The sequence below is a fragment of the Periplaneta americana genome, chromosome 16 (assembly GCF_040183065.1).
Source record: "Periplaneta americana isolate PAMFEO1 chromosome 16, P.americana_PAMFEO1_priV1, whole genome shotgun sequence".
In the NCBI taxonomy this organism is placed as follows: Eukaryota; Metazoa; Arthropoda; class Insecta; order Blattodea; family Blattidae; genus Periplaneta; species Periplaneta americana.
The window spans coordinates 121,885,432-121,912,001 of record NC_091132.1 but is presented as its reverse complement, the minus strand read 5'-3'; the positions used below and the strand labels follow the sequence as shown (position 1 = coordinate 121,912,001).

Sequence of the window (26,570 nt, the reverse complement as noted above, 5' to 3'; positions counted from 1 at the left end):
TAAATTTGCAGATAGTAATACAATTACTTGTATCTCACAGCATACATTCAGCCATACAGTCATATTGTCAGACTCCAAAGCAGCTATTCTATCAATAGTCTCTAAACACACACCTTCATCTCAAACAGCAGAAATAATTAAAATGCTCTCTCAATTAATATCACTCAATAAAAGAATTGTATTCCAATGGATACCATCCCATTGTGGAATCCTGGGAAACGAGAATTCGGATGCTTTAGCAAAGAAGGGCAGCACTGCTACTTACAGACCTGTTACTAAATCTACGTATTACTCTGTGAAAAGATTTATTAGACTTCAACAAACAAAATTTGATAACACAATCTCAAGGGAAAAAATGGAACTTTCTGCATCATAATCAACAGTTAATTCCCGATTTACCACGAAAATCGTCTGTAGCTGCATTTAGATTGGCAACAGGCCATGATTGTTTGGCCAAACACCTGCATAGTTGGAATATATCAGTCCCCTAACTGCCCATTGTGCAACTCAAACCAAGAAATGGATTCGGAACACCTCAAAATCTGTTCTTCAGTGGCTGGCCATGATAATATCTTTGAAAAATATTGGAGTGCAAGAGGTCAAATGACTTTATTGTCAAACACCTGGCATTAGAAAACAACAACATATGCAACAGACGCTGAGTTGGAACAGCAGAGCTGTCAATATTCACACAACACATTTTACTGCAACAGAAAATAATCATTATTAGCCATACCTTCAGCTTTGGAGCAGGCCAGCCTTCCTTCCCAATGAAACCCATAAGTAATACATGTCCACGCAGCAATATAGGCTCTGGTACTGGAAGTCCTTCAGCATGCATTCGAACTAAATTACGCATTTCTTTCTCTGCCCATGTACGCACCATCTTACGGGGGTTGTGACGGCAGTAGCCATGCCGAAATCTACAACCATGGTACATAATTACTAACAAACATTTCATCACGAAGTACAAATAAGGAAAAATAACTCATACTTGCAACTATTAAGACATACGAAAATTTAAATCTATTCATCTTATCTGCATTACATTGGCCATAATATTATACTGTATGCCGTAAAAAATAAAGATTTTGAATGCATTTTTAATTATTAGTTTGCCAGATGGTAAACCATTCAATTGCTTGATCAGTTGATTGATTGTTTAATTAGTCAGTTGCCTGTCAATTAGTCTTAGTCAGTTAGGTACTGTGTGTCAATAAGGCAGCTTGTCCTTTCAGTCATCACTTGGACTGGCTGATCAACTGACAGTTAATTCAGTCAAGTCAGTCAGTCAAGCACAACGAAATTGAAATGGAGAAATGAAGGTAGATGACTTTGCACAGACTTCGGAGGTTTAGGCATTCAAATTTAAGAATGTGTATTACAATGGAATGATGTTTTCATAGTGAGGGTTTTTAGGCTTTGGTTCACAAAAATCACAAATCTAATAATACTGAGTGTTCAGTTCAAAGTGTGTCATGGCTCGCTGTATGTCGTCATGTGGCTAGTCGATGAGCCTAGAGAATTCAATCTTTCTACCCTTCCACAGAGGCATATTACGTATGTGCCAGAGAAGTTGCCTAGCAAGTACGGCGTTCATTCTGAAGAATACTTACCGATACGTATGGTAATGCCGGTAGTGGCAGGAATGTGAACTGTTTGGAAACACGTACTGAGATGAGATTTTTTGTTACTGTCGGGATATGGGGAGAGGGTTAAGACGATTACTTATGTATTTGTTGACATTAACTTCGACGGTCAACATGGATAAGGAGTATTTGATATGTCTTGTGGAATGTTGCCGTACGCAACCGATGATAACAAATAAGGCCCATTCACAATGAAAATTAAACATAACCGTAACATAAACACAGAAGTTTGTGGCCAGGTTATCAAATGGGATCATTCACAATGATTCACATAAACATTGACATAAACATTACCATTAGACGTTAACATGAACGTTTGCAAACTCCAAACTTTCATGCTTATGCTTACGTGATTTGCAAACAGTACACAATCGTGGAGCACTGATGTATACGACAGAATAATGAGGAAATGGCGTCGTTGTTTTGTTGCCATGGTTACCAAGTATCTTAGCGGTTATGTTTATGTTCTCATCGTGAATGTTCTTGATCTTACCATTATGTTTAAATTTTTAAGTTAACGCTTACGTTATGTTTAATTTTCATTGTGAAAGAGCCTATACCCTGCACACAGACCGTACAGACCGCCATCTGTTGCTACGACGTTCAAATTATACCATACACGTTCTCAAGTTCAGATTGAACACCTTAATTAATAGGCAACTTCTCTGACATAAAAGCTGAAACTCGCTTCAAATCTTTGACTCACAACAGTGACGTCATGACACACTTTGAAATGAACACCCAGTAGAGACTGAGCCACATGGACTAGAGCACACATGGACTAGAGCACACATCTAGTTAACCTAGTGCTGAGGTGCAAGTGGTGGGTAAGACTGTTAAAAGTATCAAAACAAGATAATAATAATATTTTGGTAACAGTTTTAATTGTCATTTATACATATCAGCACACAATTTACTACAGTGAGCTTATCAGCTGTTTGTGTGCAAGTTTTTTTCAATAATCACTACAAATAACTTAAATTAACTACCACTAACTACGAGGAAGACAGAAAATAGGAAAGACTGGAGAAAGCTGGGTTTGCAGTGAAAGACCTCCCCTTGGGCAGAATACTGAATGAATGAATGACTGAATGAATGAATGAATGAATGAATGAATGAATGAATGAATGGTCTGTTATGTGGATGACAATAATACAAAGAAATATTTTTATATGTAAAAAAAAAGGTAAAGGTATCCCCGTAACATGCCATGAAGGCATTTGGGGGGCATGGAGGAGCTGCATTAAAAATCACAGATGTCATAATGATCACAAAAACTAATGTTCAGAAATTGTCGAAAAGAAAAATTGATTTACATAAATGGATTACTTGTAATCTGATGGGACAGCAACTTTTTCAGGCAACATTGGGGAAATTAGTACCAGGGGCGTATTTTGCGGGCTACCAGGGCTACCGGCGGTAGAACAAGGAAATTACAAAAGAAAAAGTTTATAATATAACATAATGTAATAATTTTGTATTATTAGTTTTACCATAGTAATTAAAATTAAAGTAATTGTTAGATATATTTTGTGTAATAATAGGGTCAGCGGTAGCCCAAACCCTTTAACCAGTATACGCCACTAATTAGTACTTGCCACAAAAGGTTTAAAGAGAAATATCCTATGTGCATTATGGAGCCCACATTTTGTCCCTAGCTCTGATTAATGCTTGCAGCAAACATCCTCTCATTACGTGTATTTTTCATGTCATAAAAGATGTATATCAGTGGTTTCAGAGATCAAGTAAGCAAGAAAGAATTCTTATAATGTGCAGGAAATACTACAGTCAGTCATATAAAACTCATGCCTTTTTTTATTCATTCATTTGAACAAGAATACATCACAATATTTCATTTTCCTTTCAAATTTCACAGAAGGCTTTGGAGTTTCATTCATGTATCACACAGGAGCTTTAGGAGTGTTCATCACGAGCTGGCACAGCCATTTCTCAACTTGCAGAACTGTCTTCTTGTTGACTGTCCATATCAATCTAGTTACTGTCACTGAGATGCAGTACACACTACAGCAACAGCTGTTCCTTGTGAAAAATTACTGGATAATTCGATCTTAGCAACACAAAGGGTATACCAGAGGGAATTTGGTGTCGTGATTGTCCAGACAGAAACACAATACTGGTGTCTTTATTAAATTTGGAAACAACTAGATTATCTTGTGAATGAAACTGGCAAGCATCATTCGTCTACACTGCCTGCAGTTACTGTGAACGTTCAGGAGCAACTGGAGAAGTCATTAAGATGTCTGTCACAGGAGACCTAGATTATGTCAGAGAACTGTTCATGAGCTGCTGGAGCCAGATGAAGTTAAAAGGGTGGAATAATGCCGTTGATTCCAGGTGACCACTGTTCAAAATTTTGACATACTGTCCATTACATGGTTTCACTTGTCAACTCACAAACACACAACATCTGCATGCTATTTGTGAAGAGCTTATGTTCCCAATGAAAGTTGGAGTTCTGGAGTTCGGTACACAGTATCAGCAGAGAGAATAGTGGGTACAATTTTTTTTGACATAACAGTGAATACCACACAGTAACAACGCATTTTCATGGCAGAAATTTGTAGATACAATGACAGACTAAATAAAGGATCTGTTCAACGATAAGGATTTTCCCTAATAAATCTAAGTCTGCCAAATTTCATTCAATAGAAACATTTAACACATTAAATCATGGTGATGTTAACAGCTGAAACACTTGTCTAAATATAACAGCTTAAATACTTATCTAAATATCAGTATTAAAGATGCAGTGTGGGCATATATATGTTCATCGTATGATGACGCAGAATATCACTTCGTGATTTAAGACAGCGCTTATTCCGTCGGATCCCGGCCAACTAGTCACTCATAACGAGTGCACCTCAGCACATGTGTGGACTTCGGTCCTACGTTCATAGACACCTATGACGTAGTGTGGAGGGCAGCCACTAGAGGGAACCCAGGAGTTGGAACTTAATCTGAGACAATTCTGTCTGATGCCGAGGTGGAATCCGGTGTGGCTTAGTGGATAAAGCATCAGCACGTAAAGCTGAAAACCAGGGTTCAAATCCCGGCGCTGGAGAGAATTCTTCTCTGTTCCGTTACTCTTTCATCATATGATGACGCAGAATATCTGCATGGAAATATCATATGTACCTCGGTACATTAAAATAATATATATATATATATATATATATATATATATATATATATATTTGTTCGTTAAAATATGTATTGCACAGAGAAAAACCTGATAATCTTATATATTTTAGTCTAATGTTGGTACGAATGTCTAATAGAACTTTATAACCATTTATGATGTTTGCCCGTTTTTTACACACGCAGCAGAATGATCATTCAGCACAATGAATTGCTTTTGCACAAGTCTACGCAAGTACAAGCTTTAATTATTATTTGTATGGATATTTAGTCAATTGCTGTATGTACTCACTGGAACTTCGTTTCAGGAATCTTACAATACTGCTTAAAAGCATTCTATCATAAATATACAAGGAATATACGAATTCCAATATTAAAAATTACTGTTAATAGTAACATAATGCGATATTTTAAAGCAATACAAAAGATCTCTGAAGTAAATAGTCCCTGCTGTAAATTGCTGTGCAATTGTTCTCCAAAATTTTTAACACCACCCCATCCCCTTGGAAATTCAATTTTCCTCCTTGGATTCAATACCATTGTAAACGAAATTATTAAAGACGTAATAAATAAAAAAAAGTTACGAGATTGGTATGAAGAAAATTAAAACATTTTGTTATGCTGTGATGCAGTTCTCATTGCAGACAATGAAGATAATTTACAAAAATTACTTCAGTTGTCAGAAATGTTATGTGCAAATTTCAACCAAAAAAAGAAAACCTTGACAACCAGCAGAGAACCTCTATATCATAAGCTAGAATTTATCATTATCTTGGATATCAGGTTTACAGGTTTAGAGCCTTAGGGCCGTATTCATAGACATTCTTTGCACGGGCTTCCAGTGGATCATACATGGGCACAATTTTCGGTTACGTGAGGCACTCGATTTGAAATAGTTTGTTTACTAGGAGAGAAGACTGTAGAGTAGGATGGGAAATATAAACTGCTGTGACCTGTGTCACCTTATTGTAATCGCTAAGGTGGTCAGTGGCGAATTATTAGGAAAGTGCTTGGTTAACGTGAGAGACTTGAAAACTTTTATTCAATTTGGCAAATTAATTCGGCAGCTTTAATCACGAACCTCTTTACTATTTCTCCATCATTGAATTGATTTAAATCACAGGCGAGAAATTGCGTAACTAGCCAATAATATTCCATCACGTTGTCTACATTTATTTTCTTGAATATTCTGGCGTTTCTCAAGATTACTTAATAGATTTGCACGTTCTCGACCTAAAATAATTTCAGAAAATCATATTTCGTTTTCTACGCATATTTGATATTTTTTTTATAAATTTCTTTTAGAAATAATACGTACAAACAACATTTAATTCCTCGTACCTTTTAATGCAGCATGTTTAAGGTATAATGTCGTATTTAGTATACTATGCAAATGTTAAGATCATAAATTTTCTTTGGAATAGTACGAAAAATAACATTTAATTTGTCTTACCTTCTAATTCAGCATGTTCTTTATGACATAAGGAGTAATGTCGTTCTATATTAAATTTATTAATGCCTAATAGGATTTTCAAGCATAACATACATCATATGTTCTCCCTTCTAAACAGCAAAAAAACTCTTCCTCCCATTTCTCATGAAATAATCATTTTCTAACACGTACACTGCTTTGATAATGCCATTATGCCACCACTGAAATTGCTTATGAAACTGATATAGAACCTGCCCACGCCTAGGAGCTACTTGAGGGAGGAACGGGGACTGTGAAGATGTCATTCAGAGTGATAAGCTCTGTAAAGGTCAGTGAGGCACAAATTCTCAAGTGAGGCACGATGCCCATCTATGCGGTGGATGATCAGCGAACTAACATTTTTCGTATTCATAAACCAGTGTTAGCGATATGATATGAATCCTGTACAAGTAAACAGTCGACAGCTGGGGCTAGTTTAGCACGCTCGTAGCGTGGGCTAGCGAAATGTCTATGAATAGCACCAATGACGTCCTGTCATGGGAGACTACCCACTGGAAATGTGTCTAATCTAACCATCTTGATAAGCAATACAAATTATTCTCACAGCATGAAAACATAGAAGAAACTGACCTGAACTCTCCACTCACATATTTGTCCCTGTCCTTGAATACCAGAATGGACGTCTTGTATATTTTTATAGCTAGATCTGAATTTGTTTTGCTGGTTGCATGGTACACATTTGCTTCCTTCCCTGTTGAGATACAACCATTGATCTCCGTGATACTGCCTCGATTTAGAAGCTTAAATAAAATCATCCTGGTTCGAGGATCCATAACTTGTTCAGCTGTTGCTCGATCATGTTTGTCCTTAGTTCGAATTCTGAAAAAAAAAAAAAAAGGTAAAACAGAATGTACATTATTATAAACAATTTCGCTCACTAACTAGTACAATTAATATTCAACAGAAATTGAATTCCTTCAACCACTGAATAGTTACATTTTACCAACATAGAAATACTGCATAAATCAGCTGAACACAATCAAATAAATGCCCAAGTCAATGCTGCCATAATTAGTAAACAATTTTGCTAATGAAACTCAAAGATACAAAAAAATGTTGTTCGTTGATACACACACATCAAAATTGTCTAAGGAACAACTAAAAAATTTGAAATATTGAGAAAATTGACCAAGTTACAAAACTGAACGGAAGTGAATATTAAAGTGCTAGTCATTTGTCATTCTACCAGGTTACCACAGTAACCAACGTTGTTATTTTGTATTGTTACACTGGAAAGAATTAAATTAGTGTGTTTTAACAGGGGACATATGTAACTAAAAACTGTCTAAAATCGTCATAAACAGTTAAGAATAGCTTTAATGATGGAAGAACATCGTCAATTAAACCATCATTAAATGTTTAAGGCGAATGGCATAATTAAAAGTGGCAGAACACAAGCTGATGCTGCAAGGGCTCTAAATATGGGAAGAGGTGTAATTTCAAGAATGTGGAGTCGTTATGAACAATTTGGCAGTCCAGAAGAAAGGCATTAAGGAAAACCAAGGGTTACCACTGCAGGACAAGACAGATGTCTGTACCTTAATATCTGAGAGAAAGAACTTCAACTGCCACAATGTTAAGAAGTGCCTTGCAAAATGTAAGTAACGTAATTGTTTCAACTCAAAACTATCAGAAATAGACTGCATGAAAGAGGCCTTCATACCCGTCGACCTTTAAGGTGTCCAGCTATTCGTCATGGAAATCGAGCACGTCGTGTTTTGTGGTGCCCACATCATCAAAATTGGACAGTGGATCAATAGGGATGGGACTTCTTTACAGATGAATCATGCTTCGGTTTGCACCCAGACTCGAAAAGAGTGCTCATATGGACGCCACCAGGTGACGCAGAAAGGCTTAAGAACGTACAGGAGATCCACAAATTTCAAGGAGCTTCTATCATGGCCTGGGGAGGAATAATGACCAATAGTAAGACTTACCTAATTCTTGTAAGAGGAACACAGCGAGCAAATGTTTATATTCTAAACATTTTGCAACCTTTGGTGCTTCCGATCGCTGAAGAGTAGGGGCCTAAACTCCTCTACATGCATAATAATAATACCAGAGCACAAGTTGCCGGAGTGGTGTGTCAATGGTTTCAAATACTCAATATTTAAGTGCTACAGTAGCCTGCGCAATCTCCTGATCTAAACCCCATAGAGCACCTTTGGATTTTTTTTTTTATTATTTTATTAGGTTATTTTACGACGCTTTATCAACAGCTTAGGTTATTTAGCGTCTGAATGAGATGAAGGTCATAATGCCGGTGAAATGAGTCCGGGGTCCAACACCGAAAGTTACCCAGCATTTGCTCATATTGGGTTGAGGGAAAACCCCGGAAAAAACCTCAACCAGGCAACTTGCCCCGACCGGGAATCGAACCCGGGCCACCTGGTTTCACAGCTAGACGCTCTAACCGTTACTCCACAGGTGTGGACAGAGCACCTTTGGAATAACATTCAAAGAAACGTTTCGGAGGATCTAGACAACAACCAGTGCCTTGATCAGCTGTACGCTCAGCTTAGACATCACTGGAAGAACATTTCTCAACATGAGATTTTCCATCTTATTTCGTCAATGCCAATCGCCTTAAACATTTCATCATGGTTTAAATGACGACGTTCTTCCATCATTAAAACTATTCTTTACTGTTTATTACGATTTTACACGGTTTTTAGTTACATATGTCCCCTGTTAAAACACACTAATTTAATTCTTTCCAATGTAACAATACAAAATAACAATTTTGGTTACTATGGTAAACAGGTAAAATGACAAATGACTAGTACTTTAATATTCACTTCCATTATGTTTTGTAACTTGGTCAATTTTCTTGATATTTCAAATTTTGTAGTTGTTCCTTAGACAATTTTGATGTGTATATTTACAAATCATTTGGCAGTGTAGCTTAATTTCTAATTTTGTATTACAGTAAAAATTAATTTACACGTTTTTATGAGTGTCTGAAGAATAAGTGGAGCATTTCACAAGGGAAATTTAAAACTTCAAAGGTAAACCATCTTAGAGTCTACAATACAGTACTCAAATTTAAAAAAATATAGTCTTGAAGAATGTAAGATTATTTGTAAGAAATCTTAGCTGCTTAGAGCCAAAGCTGGTTATATTGTCAGACTCCAAAGCAGCTATTCTATCAATCGTCTCTAAACACACACCTTCATCTCAAACAGCAGAAATAATTAAAATGCTCTCTCAATTATAATCACTCAATAAAAGAATTGTATTCCAATGGATACCATCCCATTGTGGAATCCTGGGAAACGAGAATGCGGATGCTTTAGCAAAGAAGGACAGCACTGCTACTTACAGACCTGTTACTAAATCTACGTATTACTCTGTGAAGAGATTTATTAAATCTACATACTTAGACTTCAACAAACAAAATTTGATAACACAATCCCAAGGGAAAAAATGGAACTCTCTGCATCAAAATCCACAGTTAATTCCCAATTTACCATGCAAATCGTCTGTAGCTGCATTTAGATTGGCAACAGGCCATGATTGTTTGGCCAAACACCTGCATAGAATTGGAATATATCAGTCCCCTAACTGCCCATTGTGCAACTCAAACCAAGAAATGGATTCGGAACACCTCAAAATCTGTGCTTCAGTGGCTAGTCATGATAATATCTTTGAAAAATATTGGAGTGCAAGAGGTCAAATGACTTTATTGTCAAACGCCTGGCATTAGAAAACAACAACAACATATCTTTCGTGCCATGGGGTAAGAGTGTAAGTCAAAATAGCTAGCTTTCAGCACAGAGGTATGAAGTTTCCAAATCAGTGAGAACATTATTTTGTGAGGATTTGAAATTAATAAAATATCAAATACCAAAATATTTTGTGAATCTGATTTATTTGCATTGCATTGTAAGCTTTTTGATAAATTACTTGTGAGAACCCATGAAAATTGAGTTTTTTTTTTTTTATTTGCACTCTTAGTCCCTGGCACAAACAATATTACATGTCAAACTTCAATTCAGAAAATTTTAAGAAATTGATTTAGCCTATCTTACCCTTCCTGGGTGATCTTCTTTTAATAATATGTGACTATTATTAAAAAAAAAAAAAAGTCAGTTATTTTGTATTGTTTGCTCTTATGGAATAAACAATGCCCTCAAATTGTGATAACTATTGCATAATTTGTTCAGTTACATCATGGTATGTTACGAAATGTTTCACGGTTTCTAAAGCAGTAGTAATAGCATCATTAAAGGACACAAGATTGAAGGAAATCATTGACAGCTTCGAAATTACACGAATTTCAAAGCTAACAATGACCCATGTTCTTACATCTTCACGGCAAATCTAATTTCGAGAAAAACTTATTTAGAATATATAAATGACATTTTGTATCTCCAGAGTTTAAAACATTGGGATTCTCTGTAGATACCCCAAGTCTTTTGCAGTCATTTCGCCCAGAAAAAATCACACGTGCTTTATACTTTGTGTGTGATACAATTTGGTTTCTTAGTAATTCACCAATGTAGGAGTTTTCTTGCTCAGTAAGATTGAACATGCTTATTATACATATTCACTAAATCACATTAAAATGTTTAAATTATGGTTACTTTTCCAGCTTAAGATAAGAACACAACGGAATAGTCTCTATGCCCTTGATATGAAATACAAAGATATAAGTTACTGTATTTCATTGCATAAACATTGCTATCACATAATGGTCACACCCTTATTTATAGACAAACTGATCAGGACTTTAAAATTTCACTACATAATCGTCACATGGATATTTCCGTTTATCACGATCTAGAATTATTTAAATATAATGGCCGCCACAGCAGTACAAACTACTTCTATGCTCAAGGCTGAATGTGCGAGGAACAGTAGTGGTCATTGCTGGAAGTGAATGGAATGGAGGTGCGAGATGTTAGCACAAAGCCAATGGCCATAAATACCTTCAGTTCAGTACAACTGTTAGTTGTGAGTGGTGGTTGTTTACGGGTATTCAAATACTTTTTTAGGCCTAAACCAATCATCTTTCTGCGGACTGAACCAGTAGTCAAATAATATCGACTTCAGTAACGGTACATGTGATTCAACAATATCGTGAATGATTTTAGTCAATAAAAAGCATTTTAATCCCTTACCACATGGGACAGTCTTGCACACACCGGTTTAATATTCAAATAACTTAAGTAGTTCTTTCTTTCTCAACTGATGTCACATATGGTCAAATCCAATTCTTGACCGTGTGCCATATCTGTCCCAGTATGCAGTTTGAAATATTATATGCTTATATTATAAATTATATGAATATAAAACCGGTATGTGCCATATCTGTCCCAGTATGCAGTTTGAAATATTATATGCTTACATTATAAATTATATGAATATAAAACCGGTATGTGCCATATCTGTCCCAGAATGCAGTAAGGGGTTAATTCAATACCACAGTAATTTATACTTTTTAAGGTATTATTCAAGTTATGGTTCCAGCATCCCACACTAATACCAGTTCTCTTCCTTCCCCTCTCCTTCCTCGTCCACTATGAATCACTCAACTTGGCCCTGCTTGCTCACACATATATGGAAGCTGATCAGCTGATGCAACCAATCGTTACCATTTTAATTTATTCTTTACATAAGGGTCGCACGGTATATTTTCACTCGAAAAAAAAAAAAAAGACATTAAAAATGCGACGATTATGCAATGAAATACAGTATTGTACTTGCCAAACTTACACGATCCCAGCTCAGACAGCAGAGTAGTGTGAGTGAGGTCGTCTAAGCTTGTGGCTTCAAGAACCATTACACCATGGCTTCAGCATCTTACATGCAGTGGCAAGATTTCGAGCAAGAATGATCATTAATGGTCATTTTTAAAACTTGATATTTTTACTATACCAAATTGTCTTAAGATGTAATTGTATGTACATATTAGTATTAATAAAATTACTAAAACTGCATAATAGTTGGCACCTCTATCTCTAGCTTATTACTCATGTTTGACCTCTGAGCAAGATTAATTGATTTTAAGACACTGTTATTTTCATTAAATGTGCAAGAGAATTGGGACAAATCTGTACCAAAATTGCTTACATTCTTTTCGCTTCGAACTTTCCAATTCATTTACCATTTTTGAGGAATAAAGTTATGAATTAAGATCTTACTTACCTACTGGCTTTTAAGGAACCCAGAGGTTCATTGATGTCCTCGCATAAGCCCGCCATTGGTCCCTATCCTCAGCAAGACCAATCCAGTCTCTATCATCATATCCCACCTCCCTCAAATCCATTTTAATATTATCTTCCCATCTACTCTCGGTCTTCCCAAAGGTCTTTTCCCTCTGGTCTCCCAACTAACACTCTATATCCTTTTATGGATTCGCCCATATATGCTACATGCCCTGTCCATCTCAAATGTCTGGATTTAATGTTCCTAATTATGTCAGATGAAGAATACAATGCGTGCAGTTCTGTGTTGTGTAACTTTCTCCATTCTCCTGCAACTTCATCCCTCTTAGCCCCAAATATTTTCCTAAGCACATTATTCTCAAACACCCTTAACATATGTTCCTCTCTCAAAGTGAGAGTCCAAGTTTCACAACCATAAAGAACAACCGGTAATATAACTATTTTATAAAGTCTAACTTTCAGATTTTTTTGACAGCAGACTGGATGATAAAAGCTTCTCAACATTTCCCATAATGACAAGCATTTCCCATATTTATTCTGTGTTTAATTTCCTCCCGAGTATCATTTATATTTGTTACTGTTGCTCCCAGGTATTTGAATTTTTCCACCTCTTCGAAGGATAAATTTCCAATTTTTACATTTCCATTTCGTACAATATTCTCGTCACAAGACATAATCATATACTTTGTCTTTTCGGGATTTATTTCTAAGCCTATCTCTTTATTTGCTTCAAGTAAAATTCCCGTGTTTTCCCTAATCGTTTGTGGATTTTCTCTTAACAAATTCACGTCATCCGCATAGACAAGCAGCTGATGTAACCCTCTCTGTTATCCTGGACTTTCCTAATGGCATACTCTAGAGTAAAGTTAAAAAGTAAAGGTGCTAGTGCATCTTCTTGCTTTAGCCCACAGTGAAATGGAAACGCATCTGACAGAAACTGACCTATACGGACTCTGCAGTATGTTACACTGAGACACATTTTGATTAATTGAATTGGTTTCTTCTATGAATTTAGATACATTAACACAAATTCGTCAGTAAAGTATTAGGCCTACATTGGGAAGCAGTGAACTCAAATTTCATTTCATAATGCAAGAACAATATAAAATATCCTTATTCTTTTAAGGTGAAAATTATAACATTCTAAAATGACACTCCAACATACAACATACCTTTCAGCCTCAAATTTTCTGTTGCTTTCAATCAAAAGATTTGCTGCATGATTTGGCAATGATGGTCCTTCATACTTTTCTACATTTATCTTGTTAAGGTAGCGTTTAAATTGTTTCTCCTGTGGCTGGTAGCTCTGGTCTACAGAAATGCCATATTCCTTTGTAGGTCCTTAACAAAAACAAAAGAAATCAATATTCATAATCCACCAATCAAACCAGATATAGGTTATGTTTATGTACAGTAGAACATGTGTCCCTCCTGTGCCCTGGCCACATGTATCACACCTTAATCTAATCATACTCACACCTTAGCCCAGTGGTACATAATGAATGCTGGTTCGAGTCTTTATGAAGAAAAGAAGAAAGCCCAGTGTATGGTACCAATGCCACCCAGCATCATAAGAAATTTCGGGAGCTACATTAAGTAGTATAATCAGGTTTCATACACTAGCTATAGATAGATAGATACATAGATAATTATTTGTCATCAACATTTATATTAGTTATGGTGTACCACAACTTATGTATATGGGTTTCACCATAACTTTCTATTAATATAACTACAATTAGCATGCAATCCCGACAGCCTGTTAAACTAATAACTTATCTACTCTCGCTATTAACCCAACTCCAAACAGTCAATTTCTTCTTAATGATCTTAAATGTCCACCATCTGTTCGTTACACACTTACGTTCCCTTCAGCATACTAATCTTGCTAACTAAATTTATACATAATTCCGTCTTTCTACATTACATCTAACTAGTAACACTTCATCCGGTTATACTCATTGGGGTCTTTTTTTTCTACCTAATACACGTCATTTTAATCTTATTAAATCTTGACATGAGTATCTAGTTCACTTTAGTTTGATCATTAATTTCTTAACCACAATCAACACTCGGAAAAAAACCGTAGAAAATTGTAAATACTATCACTAAGATCATTTTTCATAACTTCACTACATCACTTTCGAAAATTAACTTCTTTACAGTAAACTTCAATCGGTAACTATATTTATTAACTAGCCACTTTTTAATTTCCCAACTTTTTTTTTATACAACTTCCTACCTGATCTCTATATCTATGATCCCCTAAACACATTTTCATCACACTAAAGGACGATTTACGACATTAAATCACCAAACTTCCTGTTGTAATTTCATTCAGACCTTTTATTTATTTTTTACCGCTCATGCACCAACTTCTAAGATTATAACTTTTTTGGCCCTTAAATGTACCCGTCAACGATAAAATACTGCCTTGTGGTGACAAAATCACTATCTCTTCACCCATCATACTTTTCGCATCCTGACGTTTTCTCTGAACACTAACTGCACCTTCTCTTGATCTCCCATAAAGCACACCTGATTCCACTTCTTTTCTTCTTCTTGCTGTCTCACGTAGGCTAGACCATATGTTACTGCAATTTCCTACTCGGTCTACACTTCCACTTGGCTCAGCAGATTCCTAACTGGGTCCTGCTCGGTCATCACGCTCGTCCATCAGCTGTCTAGTCTCCAATGTTTGCTTTAAATCTGTCCATACTTTATTCTGCTGACTCGATCGTTCCTCGCCATCACGAACCAACTTATCTAAAATCTCTTCCGATTGTTCGGTATTCACTATAGTAGAGGACGAAATATGTATTGAACTATTTTTTTCTCTGGTTGGGAAATTTCTACTCTCGGATACATGGGATTTCTGTGATTTGAAGTTCCTCTGACAATATACACTAGCTATATTTGTAATGGCTGGCATGACCATCATGCTGACTACACATTATCCCCATACTGGTTGGATGATTGTTCATCTCTGTTCTGAGGGATGTGGACGTGAGGCCAGAGCCAACTGGTCGAAAAAGGCCCTCCTTGAGATGTCGCACTCTTGATTTTATAACATGTTGTTCAAAAAGTAATACATGTGGTTTCTATGAAATCACTATTGATACAAATACCAGTATGAAAATTTCCACAACAAATATAAAAGTAAAGTCATTCGTCTAGCACTGGATATGAAGAAATAAAAGACGAGAATGTTTATTTAACAATCCTTTCCAGATATAGATTACTAAGAGATAAGCTTATTATACATATCTGCTGGAGATCAAATTCCAGTGACCTATGGTGAGAAGCTTTCAGGAGTTGGTCCAAGAAGAAGAAAGAAAGATGAAAAAGAAAAGAAATAGAAAAAAAAAAAGAAGATGGAGAAGATGATGCTATAATAGGCACACATTGCACAATCTGACACACTGTTAGTCATATACGTAACTATCATCCATTCATAGCGTTCTGCCTAAGGGCAGGTCTTTCACAGCAATCCCAGAATTATCTAATCTTTCCTATTTTTCACTTTCCTCTTAGTCTCCACATACGATCCATATATGGGTATCTTAATGTTGTCTATCATCTGATATCTTCTTCTGCCCTGAACTTTTTCCCGTTCACCATTCCTTCCAGTGTATCCTTCATTAGGCAGTTTCTTCTTAGCCAATGACCCAGTCAATATCGGTATTCCTTTTTCTGTTCGTGATCAGTTTCAACATTATTCTTTTTTCACCCACTCTTTCCAACACAGCTTCATTTCTTATTCTGTCTGTTCATTTCACATGCTCCATTCTGCTCCATATCCACAGTTCAAATGCTTCCAGTCGTTTCTTTTCACTGCATTGTAAAGTCTACGTTTCTGCTACCCCATGCAAACACCACAATCCACACAAAGCACTTCTCTAGTCTCTTTCTTAGTTCTTTTTCCAGGGGTACCCAAATATGCTCCTTTTTCTATTAAAAGTTTCCTTTGCCATTGCTATCCTACTTTTGACTCTTCAAAAGTGTGTGTTATAAATTTGAGTACTCTATTATAGACTCACAAAGAAGGCTTAACTATAAAGTTCTAAATTTCTCTTGTGCAAAACAGCCAACATATTTGCAACCAAGACCTCTTCAAGTGATATCTCTATCCAGTGCTTTTGCTTCAGTAAAGTCTCATTTTACAAACCTATGGATCAACAATTGGCTCTCTTCTGACAAAGGAAAAATTTTACAGTCTGTTCAAAAGAAACCAAATGACCTGAAAATGTACAAAAACTTGCCCAGACATGTTCAAACATTTTTAACAAGAGCCAGAACAGATCACATTGTCACTCAATTGTACCTACACCGATTTCAGATTTCTGATAATCCTAATGTTATGTTTTATTTAACGACGCTTGCAACTGCAGAGGTTATATCAGCGTCACTGGATGTGCCGGAATTTTGTCCCGCAGGAGTTCTTTTACATGCCAGTAAATCTATTGACATGAGCCTGTCACATTTAAGCACACTTAAATGCCATCGACCTGGTCCGGGATCGAACCCGCAACCTTGGGCATAGAAGGCCAGCGCTATACCAACTTGCCAACCAGGTCGACTGATAATCCTACTTGTCTGTGGTGTAATAATCATGATGAAAATCATGATTACAAAAGAAGTAAATTAAACTCCTCAATACTGGTTGCAGAAGACACAACCCTGCAGTATATGTTGACTACATCCAAACTCTGGCTACTAGCAACAGGCATCTATAATGAACACCGATCAAAATACCCCTCATTTCTTGTGAAAAACAACAACTGAATAGACTACAGTGGACTGTAGTGGAATTTATGTTGTCAGCAAACAGATGGATACATTAAGAAGATTGATTGATTGTGCAAATTTACTAAATTCACTTACCCTGTTCTCTCCATATACCAGTTTTCAAATCCTATTTAAGATATTATTAAATGTAATTTCACTGACTGTGAAACAAGTGGGTTCGGGTTCAAATCTTGATTGGGACAAGTTACCTGGTTGTGGTTTTCCCTCAACCAAGTGAAGCAGAATTGCTGGGTAACTTTAGGACCTTTGACTCATTTCGTCACCTTTAATTCACATATCATTATTATCCGTAACATAGCCCAGGTTCAGTTCACAATGCAGCATGCTGTATTTGTACAAAAGCGCAGTCATTCAGGTACCCAATCATTCACAGAATAGGAGTGATAAGCACAATAAGCCTCAGGTTACAACACAAGCCTTCGGGTCCCTCCTCCGTACAAGAGGAAAAAAAAGTCATTTAAGTTATATGTTTTTTTTTCTGTATTCAGATCCCCATAAAAACGTATAAATGAAGTTTTACTGTATTTACATATTAAGGCATTAATGTAGAAAAATATAAGAAAAAATAATTAATTAAATATTTCTATTTTAAGAAAAAACCATATCTAATAAAATAAGTTTTCTAATATCTTGTATGTCCAGCGCCGTGGTTTCATGGTCTAAGGCATCCTGCCTAGAACTCGCGTTACAGAATGCACGCTGGTTCGAGTCCTCATGGGGGAAGAAATTTTCTCATGAAATTTTAGCCAGTGTATGAGACCAGTGCCCACCCAGCATCGTGATGCACTTGAAGAGCTACAATAGGTAGTGAAATCCAGTTACGCAAACCAGCTATAACGGCTGGGAGGCTCATTGTGCTAACCACACGATACTTCCATTCTGGTTGGATGATCGTCCACCTCTGCTTCGACATGTGGGAGTGAGGCCAGCAGCCGGTTGGTCGGTCTTGGCCCTTCGTGGGCTGTAGCGCCACGGATTATTAATATCTTGTATACTGTATTTTATCTTGATCACATTTTTTGTTCTTCTTGTTCTTGCTATAGTGTCAGTAAACTAATACAAAATTTAATCACACTAATGACAACAATTAAAGAACATTAAATTTTAAAATACCTGGCAATAAGATTTAAATAATCTGTGGCGCTACAGCCCGTGAAGGGCCTAGATCGACCAGCCAGCTGCTGGCCTCATACCCACATGTCGAAGCAGAGGTGGACGATCATCCAATCAGAATGGAGTTATCATGTGATTAGCACGATGATCCCTCCAGCCATTACAGCTGGCATTCGCAACCGAATTTTAGTACCTATCGTAGCTCTCCAAGTGCATCACGATGCTGGGTGGGCACCGGTCCCATACACTGGCCGAAATTTCATGAGAAATTTTCTTCCCTCATGAGGACTCGAACCAGCGTGCATTCCATACCGTGAGTCCTAGGCAGGAGGCCCTAGACCACGACGCCACTGCGCGGGATGGTAATAACATTTCGCTTTAGAAAATAATTACAATCAAAGCTTTGAAATTTGATAACCAGACTCAATAACCATATATATTATATTATATTATATTATATTATATTATATATATATATATATATATATATATATATATATATCAGGGGCAGCCCATCCATAAGAGCTGCGGAGTTGCAGCACTCCTTGCTTTGACAGGAAAATAAAAATATTTATTTTAATTTGTAGAAGAATTGTTACAGCTTTTATTGGTAAATTGCTTTATATTTCATCTGGCCGGGAATATGTATTATTATCTTATGCATAATCTTTTTGCGCGTTGACTGTATTGGAATTGACACTGCATTCAAAGTCGTCCTGGGATCTGCAGGGTAGGCAGCTCATAGAGAGTGTGTCTTGCTTGGTCAAGGGGTAGAGAGGTGAAGGGAAGCAGAGGGAAACTGCCGCTGTTTAAAACCAATATTTCGCTGCAGTGGCTTGCAGAGCCAGGCAACAAGGGATCTTCCCTCCCCTCCCATACCGCTATTGTAATGCTGCATCAAATGGATTCTCTATTCCCTTGAAACTTAATGACAAAATTTTTATTTTCTCTTCACATACTTACTGTTGTAGAATCTTATCGAGTTAATATAACGAAATTAATATTCTCTTTTGCCTTATTATTACGTGCTGTATATACCCAGCCTCCAGCAGAACCTAATATATGCCTTAACTCAAAATGATTGCACGAGTAGAATCCTTTTAATATAGCACATAAAATACCGAAAGAAACTTCTTTTCCACTTTTAGAACATTGTTGACCATCAGTATATCTGAGTGTTGCTTTGGTGTGACGTCTTAGTACTGTAACTTAACCAGTGCAAATGTGCAAGCATGAGTGTGTGTGAATTACAGAATATTAATTTTATTTTTCTCAACTTTCTCTTGCGGAGAAGATTGATGTAATGAAGTGAAATTAAATGGTCGTCCGTTACCAGACTTAAATCTTATTCAAGCTTCATCCAGCCGAAATAGTGCATATATATATATATATATAAGGAAGTATAACAATGAAATTTACGCTAAGCATTTGTGGTTACGTGGATGTGAACAAAAAAAATTCTGTATTTTGTTTTCCTTGCCTCCTCTTCGGTGGTGATACTGCATAGACTAGGAGTGGTGTGACAGATTTAGGGCATTTGCTCCTAAAAATTAAAAATCACGAATCTTCGCTGTCTCACCTGAAAAATGTTGTTTCATTGGCAATGTTTGGCAAAACTAACATACATTGCTGCGCAACTAAGTGAAGCGAATAGAACAAACATTCTCAAACATAATCAATAAATGAGAAAAAATTGTGAAATTATTTTAAAAATATTGATTTTGTGGCCAATATGAACTTCCCCTTAGGGGACATGATGAAAAAACGATTTGAAGAACCCTGGTGTATTTCGTGGGTTGCTACAGTTCGTGAGTAATCTAAACGAGCTTCTCAAAAATCATTTGGAACATGTCACTGTTTAAAGGTAGTTCTAAAACAATTCAGAATGAACTGGTAGATTGCATGTTGAGTGTCTGCCGATCTGAAATTCAGACTGAAATCGATGGTATTAGTTTTTTTAAGCGATTATGGCAAATGATAGCCATTCCAAGATAAATGAGCCTAAGTGGTAAAAATTAAATTTGTGATAATAAAATTTATTTTGACGAAGAGAGCTTCTGAATAGTGTAAATTGCCAGATTCCAAAAATATATTTATTTATTTGTATTTTTACTCTCATTTCTTAAGGTCTCAAAACAATGCAGTAATCTTGTTCTTGAAATGTAAATTTGCATCCCTATGTTCTCACTATTGATATAGCCAAATCAGTTTCCTTAAGATGGTATGCTTGCTACTTCTTATTGATAGAACCTATTAGGCACATGGTGAACAGTGTGGTTTTATGTTTTGTTATTTCCTGCAATTATTGTGACAATGTATAAAGATAGCCATCTTCTTGTCCCGTACGGAACTAGAAAAGATATAAAAGTTTGTTTTCCATGTTAATGAAAGGAGATAGGTGCACAATATTTTATACAAGTTAAGTAAGTACCGCTCTCATAACGTAACTAATTTTAATTAGATTTTTAACAAGGTATTTTTAAAGGAAATAAGGTTCCGTACGGGATAGTTCTGTACGGGACAATTTCAAACAGAACTCGAGGTTGCTATATTGTTGATTATTGGTGTTTTATGTAGAACATTTGAATTTATTTCATAGTCATATGAAGAGCTCAAGAACAAACAATGGGAAAAAGTAGCAGCGATTTCCAAAATTCAGCGAAGTCACTGTTTTTTACAATGACTATGAAAGCGTTCTTGTTGCCACAACAGCCTGCTTAGAAATGTGTAGACACAGCATATTTAAAGAATCAACCACATTAACCACTCTAAGAAGCCTATATTACGAGATTTACTCTGACTCGTCACTTACAGCAAATGACTCAGAATCAGACGCTAAAGCTAGAGATATAAGTTTTCAGATGAATGTGAAAATATGTCTCCTCTAGAACAAAGCCATCACAACCTAAAACATCCCATGAATCTGGAAGATTTAAATCCTAGGAAGTTCACTGATGTTGAATTGACAAGTGATAGGGGACTAAAGCATAAATATCATACTATATGCAGTGGTGTCATGGTGGAGATCATACGGGGTCATACACCATATGAGAACCTACAAATTTTTTTTTTAATTAATTGTATGGGGAAAAGAAAATTTTGTCTATACAGAGGCATACAGCATATGGGTGCCTGTTTTGTATGTGGAGATCTGTACATGTACAGATCTTTGATCATCTCTTGATGTTCCTAATGTATTTTGTTTGATGTTCATAAACAAAAACTGTCCACCTCTGCAGCACAGGAATCCAGAATTATATAAAATAATGGTCGAAAAACAAGAAGTGCTGCAAATACACACTCCAAGATTCATCAAGACAAGTGTGCATCTACGACGGTGCTACATGGTGTATTCTATAAATCAAGCTTGTTGTAAAATTAAAATGTAAAGCAAAACGATTTCTTTACTTCTTCTTTAATACTAATAAAATCATTAAATGACATTCGGAAAGATAAAGAGAGGAGAGTAAAATATATTTCAAGGAAAAAAAACAAGGGATGGGGTGTATGGTCAAGGAAAAAATTACCATGACAGCACTGACTAGCTATATATAATGGCAAAGTTGAAAACAAAGATATTAAAGTACTTTTTATTTAAAACCAGACGGTCAAAAATGACAAACATTTTAAGCTAGATGAGGAATCCTCTCCATTTCAAAGCATTGTCAAAGTGTCTCAGGTTATAAGAATCTAAATGATTCTGATATTGTTAGAAAAGGAGCTGACATATTGCAACTTATTATAAATTTAATTGAAGGTTCTTAAATTGAAATAAATTTGCAGTTTAATGTACAGTATAATACATAATTATTAACATACAACTTCTTATGGTTCAATTCAGCAGATCAATCTGACCGTTTCTTGACAAAATTTCCTCTAATTGCGCATTGCTGTCCCATAAAATGCATGTAAAATTTATAAAAATAAATATTTGTTATATTAAAATTACATCATTACCTCCAAAAAACAAAAAACCTCTCAAAGAAGACTACTAATTCACAAGTGTCCCGTACGGAACTATATGTCTGTCCCATACGGAACTAAGTATTTTTGGTTATTTCGTAGCACTTACGTGTTTTTTTAACTAGTAACTACTTTTCTAGAATGTTTCAGTGCCCATAAGTTTATGGAAAAAATTTCAGTTACTTAAGGGGTCAGAGATCACAGATTTTTGCCATCAAAGTGCTTGTTGACTATTGAGGTGTCTAAAAAATGTCCCGTACAGAACCCCATTTTATTTAGGTATTTCTCAGAAAATAAAGTTCAATAAACTATTCTGTTTTCAGGGAGACGATCCTTCACACTTTAACAAAATTATTCATGTATCACTGAGCATATTTTACCAAAGACATAAATTTCTTAGACAATTATATTTTCAAAGTTGCTGTCTAAAGTGTCCCGTACGGAACCTGGAATGGCTGGGCCACATACATCTCCCAAGTCAGGAAGTTTTGATTTTTCGATATGTAGTGCATTTATTTTTGTCCTATAAGTTACTTATTAGTAATGATATCAAGAAGTGAAATTTGTATGTACCAAAATCTACTGCAGCTCCCCCAATCCACAAATTCACGAGCCGCCACTGATATATATATATATATATATATATATATATATATATATATTATAATTGGACAGTGATCCAGCACATTTCAACATACAGATCAATCCCTCTCTGGTATTTCAAGTAAGTCGACTGGGGCCTATTCCACAAAAGTATACTATAGAAATTGAATGATCCCTATTGAATATTATTACAGATTATGAACATGTCGTAATATTGGCCAACTTCAATACAAATCCACCATCTCAAGTGGTAAATATGTTTACAATATTATAATAGAAATGTCTTAATAATGGACACAGAGACAAAGCAGAAGAAAGGAGTGGAGAGAAGAGAAGAAAGAAATGTGGAGGATGGAGAAGCATGGGAAATAGGTATGGCAGGACAGAAGAAACGGATGGTTTAACTATAAAGACACTTTAATCAAGCTTTTAAATTTCTGTTCTCATAAGCGCTATATGTACCATTATGCTGTCATTCTCACAACAGCTGAAGTCATCCAGATTCTACTTTTACTTTTAGACTATACATCATGCATGAGGTAAATAAGAAAAAAAGCACGTAAATATAATAAAAGACACAAATTTACATAACAGTTACTACAAACACAAACTTACGTCTATAAAAGCACTAACCTGAATTTCTATCCCACCGATAGTCATCTTCTTCAGAACAACTTTCAACATAACCATCACTTGAAAACTCATCTTCAGCATGCTCAACAGAGAGGTTTGTAAAATCATTCAACAAGTTGCTCGTCAAAACTGGCTTCCCTCTTACATTAGGCATCACACTAATAAAGTAGAAGATCATAGCAAAGGTTAGTTTCTTATATAAAACTGCAAAAGCTGCAAATTTAATAGAAGTGAATTTTATATTCCAATTTAATGGCTAATATTACAACAAACTGACAATATTTCTTACATAAATACTGGTAAGATAAAAAATGTTCTTCATAATAAAAGATTAGCCTATATTACAGCCTTACAATGCAAAATGAACGAGTGACAATATAACCTCTGTTAAATTAAAGCGTAGACTCTACATACTGGTAATGATATTTGTGATTCTACCACAAGTATTATAGGGCTATGTTATTTTGCTGTGGAAGAATCGCAGTTTTAAATTAGAGCATCTGTTAGTACAAAATTCGATATAGGAATTGCTTGTTCCCGTCGCCCACACTCCATCATACGCAGTTGACACCTCGTTAAGGAGTCTTTCAGATTTTCCCTCTTTTTATAACATATTCAGTACTCTTACAAATTAAAAGTGCTATTCTTTGGGAACCATCTAAGCTATCTGTTGCTACCGTTATTTCCCCTAGTCACTCACTGTACTTCGTTCCATATTTACTGACAGGAGATGTAAACATTGCCGGCAGAGGAGGAGAGAAGTATAATTGCTATTGGACCAATGGCAGAGGTCTCATTCCACGCTTGACTTGAAGTTTGAAGCCCTCACCCAACTTCAAGACAAGCGTGGAATGAGACCTCTGCCATTGGTTGAATAGCAATTACACTTTTCTCCTCCTCTGCCAGCAACGTTTACTTCTCCTATCAGACATTATGGAACAAAGTATAGTATTGAGCATTCGACACCTCGTGAAAGCTATATTAGTATCGCCTCGTAAAAATAACACAGAAGCAGCTGCAGACGTGAATCTCTTTCTTCTCTCAATTAATGATAATGACGAATAAACTTGAGATTACCAACTTATATTACTGTAAGGACACAGTACTTACATGTTTTGGAACATTACAATACTATCGAATCCTAACCTATATTTCAAAACGATAGCTACCGCATGTGTCAAGACATGAATTGGAAATGCAAACTACTTCGTTCACTTACCTATCGTCCTCTGCCTCATCGAATTGCCCATCTACTATGTCAGCCATTATTATGAAGTTAAAACTTTCTTTTTTTACTGTTATTCCCTTGTTCCAAAAGTGCTACCTTCTACGGCAAAACAACCCATAACCCAAATTGCACCAATGATGTTATATAGTAGTTCGTTACTTGATTGCACAATAGTCACAAAATTAACTTGCAATCACTGGCAATCTCCACGGCCGACTTGATGCGCCCTTCGCTTGAGAAGCGAAGCGAGCATCAAGTCGGCCGTGCAATCACTTAGAGATTTGCGTAAATGTACACCAGGGTCGCGTAAGTCGAAGAGTCGAATCAGACGAAGTGAATCACAAGACCACTTAGCGCGCGTAGTATGAAATGTAAGTATTCCTGCAGCAATCGTGCCAAGCAGAGAAGCATTGTTGTTGTTGTTTAGTCCAGGCCTGTCCAAGGGTGCTGCTCGGAACTGACTCTCGGGACACGGGTGCAAGAAGATGAATGCAGTGGTGGACTCAAGCACAAGTCGTGTTTTACTCAGTGGAGCGGCTTTTATTTATATTTTCAAATAAATGCTTCTCAAATAACAATTGTCAGTTTAAGTGTATGTACAAGAATTGTTCTAAACACTTATTTAATGGGCCTGTTAGTATTATGCCTGGCACATTTAGTGCTCTTCAAGGAGTTATCTGAGCTCACGAGGTTTTTGTAATTCGCTGAAGAGGCAAAATATTTCACTTTTTCTGCTAGTGTTTTGCCACTGAGAATATCTATATTTGGCAAAATCTTAAGATATTGATACTCAAGGTCTATTTCTGATAGATCGAGATCACTGCATGTCACTGCCAATGGTATCTAGATTGAATAGGTCGTTTAAGAAATTTATGAGGTCCTACTTCACCTCCACGAATATGGCAGTTAAGTCCCTTTTACCAGTAACATAGAGATTGTGTTCCTTCCTTCTTTTTTGTCGTGATGATCTGGAGCCGCAACCAGATCAAGAAGTCAGATCAACGTCCTTCAGCTCTCTGAAACCACATGGGAATACCAGCTAATAGGGATTATAAAGAATGGACACTGAGCGAATTTTTCCTGTGTTTTGTTTCTCTGTGTGCCGGCGTTTAGTTCTACCACAGTTTACTATATACAGTCACGAAGCTTGAGGGTGCTAGAAACAATAGACTGTGCCGGTACTATTTTGCATTGCCTGTAATGAGGTGATATTAGCGATCCTAGTGGTGAGCAACTATCTAATGTTGGCATATTTACTACGTATTGAGCTTCGTGACTGTATATACTAGACTGTGGTTCTACTTTCAAGCGCTGAGATTAGTGTAATCGAGCACATGCTAAGATAATAATTGAGAATAGAGTTGAGACACAGGATCCAAACATCGCCTACCTTAGTGCATAATTCAGTAACACTTTGCTTCAAATAAATTTATCACCAGCTGTGCCAGGTCTATGGGCCTAACGTCATGAGCAAGCAGATGGTGCGTTGCTGGTGTAGAAAATTTTCAGCAGAACGCCAAAATGTGCATGACGAGGAGCGCAGTGCGAGGCCAACTATCATCACAGACGACCTTGTGGAACAACGCACCATCTGCTTGCTCATGACGTTAGGCTCATAGATCTGGCACAGCAATTAATTTCAATCGGTGCTATACCCTGTGCATTCAAAAACTTTATCACTGATCGCACTTCACACGTGGAGGGAGCTGGAATAGGAGCGTCCATCTTCAACCAATGCAACGAAGCTACTA

At 36.4% G+C, this 26,570-nt stretch overlaps 1 protein-coding gene across 2 annotated transcripts in view; it reads right to left on the bottom strand.

Moving 5' to 3' along the window:
* The window catches only part of RIOK1 (RIO kinase 1), a 42,391-nt gene extending 17,318 nt beyond the window's left edge, over positions 1-25,073 (bottom strand). The window contains exons 1-5 of one of the 2 annotated variants that reach the window (XM_069812966.1): positions 24,811-25,073; positions 23,592-23,749; positions 13,643-13,811; positions 6,871-7,119; positions 737-923 (exon numbers count right to left, since the gene is read on the bottom strand). In XM_069812966.1, coding sequence (XP_069669067.1) covers positions 737-923; positions 6,871-7,119; positions 13,643-13,811; positions 23,592-23,749; positions 24,811-24,857 — 810 coding nt within the window. In that variant the 5' untranslated portion in view covers positions 24,858-25,073. The remainder of the gene's footprint in view (positions 1-736; positions 924-6,870; positions 7,120-13,642; positions 13,812-23,591; positions 23,750-24,810) is intronic. The other variant, XM_069812967.1, reaches the window with a different exon arrangement.
* Between the last annotated feature and the right edge of the window lie 1,497 nt (positions 25,074-26,570).